The sequence below is a fragment of the Mauremys reevesii genome, linkage group 20 (genome assembly GCF_016161935.1).
Source record: "Mauremys reevesii isolate NIE-2019 linkage group 20, ASM1616193v1, whole genome shotgun sequence".
Taxonomy (NCBI): Eukaryota; Metazoa; Chordata; order Testudines; family Geoemydidae; genus Mauremys; species Mauremys reevesii.
In genome coordinates this window covers 7754393-7763438 of record NC_052642.1, presented here as the reverse complement: position 1 = coordinate 7763438, position 9046 = coordinate 7754393, and the positions used below count along the sequence as shown (strand labels likewise).

General features: G+C 44.8%; 1 protein-coding gene across 1 annotated transcript; it reads left to right on the top strand.

Annotated features, from left to right (window-relative positions):
• Window positions 1-1126: 1126 nt before the first annotated feature.
• LOC120387489 (complement C1q binding protein) lies at window positions 1127-8210 on the top strand. The gene is made up of 6 exons (XM_039508320.1): window positions 1127-1499; window positions 3363-3513; window positions 4073-4160; window positions 4727-4822; window positions 5832-5954; window positions 7484-8210. Exons 1-6 carry the CDS (start codon window positions 1247-1249, stop codon window positions 7631-7633), a joined length of 861 nt encoding a protein of 286 aa, XP_039364254.1. The 5' UTR covers window positions 1127-1246; the 3' UTR covers window positions 7634-8210.
• The last annotated feature ends 836 nt before the right edge of the window (window positions 8211-9046 follow it).

The following is a 9046-nucleotide window of genomic DNA, read 5'->3' as shown; positions in this document are numbered from 1 at the left end:
CTTGAGAACTTGGACTCACTATCCTATTCCCGGATGCAGTTTTTTGGGGTTTTTTTTTGAGCTTCTTGGTTCATAAAAATAGTGTGATTTAGCATATCTGCAGAAAGAAGAATATGGAAATCTAAAGAGTGAGAAATTAGCAGCTGCTCCCTTGATGCAATGTCATGAGTGGCACAGGAGAAAAGAAAAATGTTATATGGCAGGGGTGGCCTCCAACTATACTCTAGCAGAATTGCTGGCTTCTATTGCCAGCTTTGCAACTGATGTGGGCAAGTAACTTCCCCTTGCTGGGCCCCCAGCAGCATCACGACATGCCGCATGGGCACGGCCTGAGGGCAGAGCTGGAGGCTGCTCCCAACTACTGGGCTTGGCTGTAAGGGTGCCAATTTCAGCACAAAGCAAGTGTGCTGCAGCTGAGAGTAACCATAGCCCACAATTTTCAAAAGTGACTAGTGATTGTGGATGCCAACTTGAGACAGCTTCAAGTAGAGGTAGTCAGTTATTTTGGTCGAGGTCCAGACTCCAGAGAAAATAATGACGATAAATAAAAGGATGTAAGGGTCCACTTAAAAGCCTCTGGCAGGCTGGATTGGGCCCATGCTCTATCTGTTGAGTATCTCTGCCTTAAAGCTTCCGGTAGTTGAGCAGCCACTGAAAATTACGACTGTTTAATGCGCCTCAAGCTGGACACCCGACATCACTACTCCCTATTGAAGATCTTGCCCACAATGATTTAAGTCCAAATTCAGCAGGCTCCCTCTCCCCCACCCAAGCCAGCTTTGAAAGCAGATCAGTGCGGAGGTGGCAACTACCGAACATCAGGCTGTTACAATAGCGATTCGTGTTCACACTGCAGTGACCAAACGGCTCGTGTCTCCCCCTCGTAGGTATGTGCGGGAACATGCAGCCAGAAGGGAACGCACCGCAACCAACCCCCCCCGCCGATCGGCCCTGGAGCCCTTCTCGCAAACAGACGTTGGTCTGTTCCCTCCCCCCCGGTGTGTGCAACTTCCATAGAGCAGGAAACCAAGAGGGTGGGTACAAGGGGAAGAAGTGGGCCCGTGCCCCCGCTGAGGCCTAGCCGGGAACAGAAGACCCACAGTCCCGGAAGGTGGGAGAAACGCTTCCGGGTGACGGCTTGCACTTCCGGGTGACGACTTTCACTTCCGGGTGAGAGGCCGGTCCCTGTCCTCTGCTCCCGCACGTGCCGCGGCCCCGCCTCACTCGGCCTCGCTCTCCTGGCAGGATGCTGCTCGCCCGGGCTCTGCGCTCCGCCGCCGCCGCCCTCCGCCCGCTGCCGCAGCGGCTCCCGCCCTCCCCGCTGCTGCGGCCCGCGGCCCTGCTCTGCGACGCCCGCCCGCCTGCCGCCCGCCCCTTCACCCGCAGCCTCTGGCTGCTCAGCGGGGACGCCGCCGGCACGCAGCGGCCGGGCCTCCTGCGGCCTCAGCGAGCCTCGCCCGCCGGCGTGTCCTGCGGCTGCGGCGGCCTCCACACCGAGGGTAAGAGCGGGCGGGGTGTGTGTGTGTGTGGAAGGAGGCGGGGCCCGGGGGTGTCCCCCATGGGGGGGGCGAGGCGGGAGTCCCGGGAGAAGAGCGGGGTTTCCTGGGCGCGGGGAGCCCCGTCCCCCCCCTTGTTCCCAGCAGAAGCGCGTTGCTGGCCTGGGCGGTCGGTGTGCATGTAACAGGCCCAGGTGGACGCTCCGCTTCTGGGGCTGGCGCCTTGTCCGGGATGGGGATGGGGAAGGGGCCGGGAGCTCTCGGTCTGAACAGAACTAAGAGCGGCCGTACCGGGTCAGAGCAAAGGTCCATCCAGCCCAGTATCCTGTCCGCCGACAGTGGCCAATGCCAGGTGCCCCAGGGGGAGTGAACCTAACAGGCAACGATCAAGTGATCTTCCTCCTGCCATCCATCTCCATCCTCTGACAAACAGTGTCTAGGGACACCATTCCTTACCCAGCCTGGCTAATAGCCATTAACGGACTTAATTGGATAAATTCATGGAGGTTCTCTTTTAAACCCTGTTATAGTCCTAGCCTTCACAACCTCCTCAGGTAAGGAGTTCCACAAGCTGACTGTGCGCTGCATGAAGAAGAATTTCCTTTTATTTGTTTTAAACCTACTGCCCATTAATTTCATTTGGTGGCCCCTAGTTCTTGTATTATGGGAGTAAGTAAATAACTTTTCCTTATCTACTTTCTCTGGGCTCCTTCCCTCAGAAGATCTGTAGCTGTAAACTGCTTCTCTCTGTGCTTCTGATGTTCCCTGTGTGGCACATGGATGGGGGCGGGCGGTGCTGCACTTTCCTCCTGGCGGCTTGCTCAGTCACATTATGCAAGTTAAAGTGTGGTATGTGCCCTTGGGGTGTGAACTGTGTTCATAGGCTCCTATGTTCTCTGCATCTCAACAATCGCTAGGCACAGAGTCTCTTGTGCATCGAGATGCTGGGTGGGGATAGATTAAAGATGTCTGACTATAGCAGACCTGGGAATTGGGTCTGTGGGAGTCTGTTCCTATCTTTGTCACTGACAAAATGTGTGACCTTGGGCAAGTCACTTAACCTTCCTGTTATGTGTCAGTCCCATGTCGTTCTCTTCCCACCCCCCACATCTTAACTTCAGCAAACCCAGTGGTGAAATATAGATAATTCACCGACCTTATGGAAAGGGGTGGTGATACATGTTTGTGAAGCAGTGTGAGCTCCTTAGCTAGATGGTTAAACAGGTATTTATCTGTATTGTAATCTAGTTTCAGTCATGGAGGTACAATGGGATTGTCACCCTCTGACTTCACTCCTAGGCCCTACAGGGCAGATTCTGATGCCTGAGGTCCGTTGTAGTTGCTGGGAACCCTGCTTAAGACTCTCCAGTGATTCTATCCAAGTTGATTCCATCCAAATTCTTGTGCTCACTTCATTAATAATGTAGGTGCTTTTTTCTCGTGTATTGTACCTGTATCAATACTTGTATGTATTGAAAGAACAGTTTTTAATAATGTCTTTTAGTAATGACTTAACTCTTCATCCAGAACTTCAGCCCCCTTGGCAAATTAAGGGCTCTCACACGTCATCACTCTGCACGCACTTTAATTCTTTGCCCTCTTCAATATAGTGCTTTTCAGCTGAACATTGCAAAACTCTTTATGAACGAGTAGGCCTTGTAATCTTAGTATAAGGTATGTGGTATTACCTCCCACCATCACCACTTTATACCAGGATAAACTGAGGTATACAGATTGGTCAAGTCAGTGGCTAAGCTAGAAATAGAATCCTGGAGGCCTAACTTCATTTTCTCTTCTAGCCACAAGGGAACAATATTTCTCTAACTCAGGTGTTTTAATGTCTTCATCTCTTTTTATTCCTCCCAGGGGACAAAGCATTTGCAGTGTTTCTGACAGATGAAATTAAAGAGGAGAAGAAGATCCAGAAACATAAATCCCTGCCCAAGATGTCTGGAGGGTGGGAGCTAGAAGTGCATGGCACTGAAGCGAAATTGTTGCGGAAAATAGCTGGTGAGAGGTAAGTGTGAGATGGGTTTTTTGCTGAGCTGATATTTGATCTTGTCAGTGAATATAAGGACTTAGTATAAATACCAGTGAAGGAGGATAAACATGTCTTGTCCGTGATAGATGTTGTGTTAATGAAAAGCTGTTAACTTAGAACTGCTTCCCAGTGACACTTGGTGCTGCCATCCAGGCCAAGTGGAGATTACAAGTTTTGTAGTCTCTTTATTTTTCCATCCTGTAGAGCAATGGGATATACTTTGCCATTGTATCTTGTCCTGTGTCTTCTAAGGATCCATGGCATCATTTCACCCTTGGGGGCAATAGGAAACATGAATTTAACCTAGTAAATGCGTTAGTTCATAAGTACAGGGAACTTATGGGGTTTAAGCTTGTGCAGTGATCTTATCTGAACATTTATCCTTGAGAGTAGCACACCATACAAAGTGCAGGGCAAATTAGGTGAAGTGCACAATATACTTCAGGCCCTGTTATTGACATTCCAGACTATCAGTTCAACTAATGTGGCTTTTATCTGGTATTTAATCTCCTCCTCTTGTTACATTGTGTTGAAGGATTACAGTTACATTCAACATTAACAACAGCATTCCACCAACGTTTGATGAAGAACCACAAGAAGGACAGAAAGCTGATGAACAGGAGGTAAATTTACAGCCTTTATGTACCCTTTCAAAAAGTACAGTGTAGTAGAGGAGGAGGTTAGGCATTTGCCTGGTCTACAATTAAACTATCCTCTCCTTATTGCAATATCAAAGGAAGGAAAGACACCTGGTAGGCATAAAATGTGCCCCTACAAGAGGATCCTTTGTAGCTAAAATGTTTGAATTTATGGCTACCGTTGCAACTTGCTGTGATGAAGTACAGTTTAAAAAAAACTTAATCCATAAATATAGTCACACACCCCTTGATTTTTTATAAGGTCATCTATATTTATGGTGATGGTGGGATTTAATCAGCCGGTATTACAATAGTTAGTAAATAGTATCACTTACCACTTTTAAAGTGAGCAATGTGATGGTTTTGAGGCAAAAACTTGCTTTGCTGTGAACACCGATATTAGACATATTCAAGGAATCTCTGTAGTGTTTGAGGTTTGTAGCAGTTGGCTTATGTACTGCCTGTTTTCCCCACTGGTCTTTGTATAGAAAGTAGTTACCTAGCATAGGTGGAGTCCAATACTAACGTGATCTTCCTCTTGCTTTTCATAGCCTGAACTTACATCGACTCCTAACTTTGTTATAGAAGTAACAAAAGATGATCCCAAACAGACTCTTGTGCTTGACTGCCACTATCCTGAGGATGAGGTAGGTATCATGAATCGGAGGAAATGAACCACTGGTAATTGTGGGTGGGGCAATGCACTCTGATTCTGTGCACATTATCCTCCTGGCTGTGGCATGATTTTGCCATCATCTTATTCCTCGTCTGATCAGGCAAGATTTTGCTGTACAACATATATCTGCTTCCATAGACAGCCCTATTACCATCTTGTTCAGTGCGACACAATAAAAGGTTTTAAATGTTTGCAGAGCTGGGAAGTTCTACTCCACTCTGAATATCGTGATCTTGCTTCCCTAACTATAGCTGCTTGCTTTCCTCTGTTCTAATAGCTTCTGCCGAACAGAGTAGGCAGAAGGAAGTGAGCAGCAATTTTTAGCAGTGTACCGTAACTTGAAAGACAGCAATTTAAAACTTATAAAAGGAAATATATTTCTACAGAACACATAATTGACCTGTGGAATTCATTGTCACTAGATGTCATTGAGACCAAGAGTAGCAGAATTCCAAAATAAATTAGACATTTTTTCTGTTGAGAACATTGCAGTTGCATTTGACTTTTTTTTTAAACCTTAATAAAATACTTAGAAGGGATAGAAATCTTAATGCTTCATACTATAAGCCAAACTCTAGTTGACAATGTTTAGGAGGAAACAACTTCTTGGGTTATTCCAGAATTGTCCATTAGAAGATTTTGTACATCTTCCTTTGAAGCAATTAGTACTGGCCACTGTCAGAGACAGGATAATGGGCAACAAATAATGGTGGATTGATCCATTATGGCAACTTGTGTGTTTTTGTGCTTATGTGCAAGTGTCCTTACCACCTGTACACAGCAAGAGGAGAACTAGGGACTCCTAAGTATGTTAATAAGCGAAAACTGCAAGTGTACATAGCTTTACCATGTGTCAGTCATATGGTGGTGTGCTCCATAGCTTTTGCCAGCTGAATAATGTTCCTGATCCAGAATGTAATGGCTGAAGGTGCTCTCCAGTTAGGGCGGTTCTTCCTCACAGATCTCATTTCTTGTCTCAGATTGGACATGGGGAAGAGGAGGAGAGTGACATTTTCTCAATTCGGGAGGTCAGCTTTCAGCCCACTGGAGAATCAGACTGGAAGGACACCAACTACACTCTCAGCACAGACTCTCTTGACTGGGTAGGTGCCGCTAAAACCTGTGTAGCACACTAGACTGCATAGATCTTAGCTCAACTCGTCCCACTTGGTTTTCTCTCTAGATGTTGATCTAGTCACCAGCAGCCCTGTCCTGGGATCGCTTCTTGGTGAGCGCTCATTGAGAAGGAGAGTCCAGTGATTAGGGTGCTTGCTTAGGACTTGATATTCCCTACTCTGCCCCAGGCTTCCTGTGTGATTTTAGGCAATTCTTTGCCTCAGTTCTCCATCTGTAAAATGGGGATAATAGCACTGCTGTTCCTTATAGGGGTGCTGTGAAGAGGAACATAGATCTGTGAGGTGCTCAAGATACTACTGTGATGAGGGCCATATGTACCTAAGATTAATTGAAGTCAGGCTGATCTGTAGAATGGACTAAGTAGAATACTGACCAAGTATTAGTTAGTGAAATTATCCCAGTTGTGTGAAAAATTGACAGATGATTTAAGGTAAAATTAGCAGACACTCATGCATGTTCTTCTGTCTGTGTGTTACGGGCACATTTTATTATGCCTATTTTGTGTGTATTTACCAAAAACCTCACCAGGCACCTGCTGATCCCCTCTAAATGCCAGTGATTTAACTGGAAATCCATGTGGGAGGAAGGATTGGTATGTGCAAGTCCTTTTGCAGGCTCAAGGCAGTATCAAGAAGTTTGAGACTCACTAGTTGGAACAGTGCTGCTGATAATGCCAGAGGTTGAGATGCTGATGGTGGTTTGTTTAAAAAAACAACAACAATCAAATTGGGCAAAGGGGAAGGTCTTCCACATCCCTGGTTCACAGTTACTGCTTAGTGCAAAATGTCTACTTGCAACTCTAAAAATACATGAATATGAAAAAATGCAATGTGTGATTTGGAAAGGAACTGAATCTTAATTGAACAGCTCTGTATCTCTGGTACCAATCTTCTCACCATGCTGGCCAGACAGTATTGAAAATAACCTATGTCCAAACTTCAAATACACAGCATTACAAAGAGAATCTTGGATGGGCTAAAAGGCTTTTTAATGATGCAGATGGTCTTCAACAGACTTGATTTACTAGCTTGCATTGTTATTAGACCATCTCAGTATTACAGTTGGGTGCAGTTTAGTAGAAAATAACAGTATGTGATCCATCCAGTAGAGGGGGGAGGGATAGCTCAATGGTTTGAGCATTGGCCTGCTAAACCCAGGGTTGTGAGTTCAGTCCTTGAGGGGGCCACTTAGGGATCTGGGGCAAAATCAGTACTTGGTCCTGCTAGTGAAGGCAGGGGGCTGGACTCGATGGCCTATCAGGGTCCCTTCCAGTTCTAGGAGAGAGGTATATCTCCATATATTATTATTTTATCATTCCTGTATTAGTCTCCTGTAAATCTTGCTCCTAGTTCAGGCCTGCTGTGAGGAAGGGAACAGATTCTATCCATTTTGGGAAAATACATCCACTTCTTCCCTGTGTAAAGTGAAATACAGAGGGGCATTTAAAAGCAATGCTTATCTATAATTCTTTAATAATAATAATCATTTCTTGCAGGCTCTGTATGACCACTTAATGGATTTCTTGGCTGACCGAGGAGTGGACAACACATTTGCTGATGAGTTAATTGAGCTCAGCACTGCACTAGAGCACCAGGAGTACATTAGATTCCTTGAAGACCTTAAAAGCTTTGTCAAATGTCAGTAGATTAGGAAATTAAAAGTCAAAGCCTGCAAATGTGGATATCCTGTAGCAGTGCTCCTACCTGCAGCTGATACCACCAGTAAGTTTAAAACTTCAGTGGGATAAACACATCATGGAAAACAAAATGATTCTCAGTGATTGCATTTCAAATTTAATTTATGTTGCAGCCTGGATTTTAAGTTTTGTGTCATTCTCACACCTCCCACCAGTTTGGGTATTTTTGTACAATTAAGAAACATGATATGACATGAAGAATAAAATCCACTCAAGAAAAAAAACTTTCTTTTGGCTTTACTGTTGCTGGTTAAGAAGTGCTGTAAATTGGTCAGAGGCAAATACTTAAGTGGAAGTCATAGATGCCTTTCTGTGGGTCATGGGGAAGTTGAGTTCTTAAAATTCAGACTGCATTTTATTTATGGTGGTATATAAGATATTAGACTGTTAAACTAATTTGCCTTAACACAGAAGGTGATTGGAGGCAGGAGTGGAAGCATCTTGTTTCTAGATGAATAGTTCAGATCTTATCCAGACTGATGACAGAGCTGCCAAGACTGACTTTCATCTTGTAGGAGTTGGTTTCCCAGGCCACTTCCTAATGGTTAGATACCTGCCTGACAAATCTTGCAGGCACTTATGCACTGTGAAAATACCGCTCCCTTGTCCCTATTCCTCATTTTTTTTGGATAAATATTTAGAATACACTGATGCCAACCATGATATAGTAAAACTAGGCTTGCTGGATTAATTTGACTGCACCATTGAAAGGAAATTCTGATCACAGGAACCAGATTGAGTTCCTGACAACTTGGAAGGCCCAGCTCATATTGATTAAAATTAAGCATGCATGGACTAACTTTGTAGTATTTCAGAGGAGCACTACCCTTTCTATCTGGTTACTTAATGTTTATATCAGTTTTTCTTTCACATGTCAAAATTGAAATGTAACATTTCTAGTATCTAATCTTTCAACTACATTGTTTAATAAACATAGGAACCCACTGTCATGGGGTTGGGCTTTGGCTTTTCATAGTCCTGTTGGCCACTCAGTCAGCTGTACCAGTGTGAGTTCTTATATACACCAGCTGTTTAGCTCACTCAGAACTCAAAGCTACTGTGATCTTTATTTGGAATGGTTGGGACTGATGTGCTGTAACTGAAGAATTTGAGATGTAGAATGCATCTAGGTTTTAGTTTACCCTTATCACAGCCCAGTTGAAAACCACCAGACATATTCCCCAGCAGCATGTATCTGTCACATCAGTGGTTCTGAAAACAGGTGAGATGTGACTGCCCTACTCCGATAAACAGCTCAGTCTGATTTAAAGGGCACTACTGTATCATAACTTATTTCAAACTACTACCTCTGCAGTCAAAAGGAAGTGATTGATGAGTTTTTACATTTCACATTTGTCACTG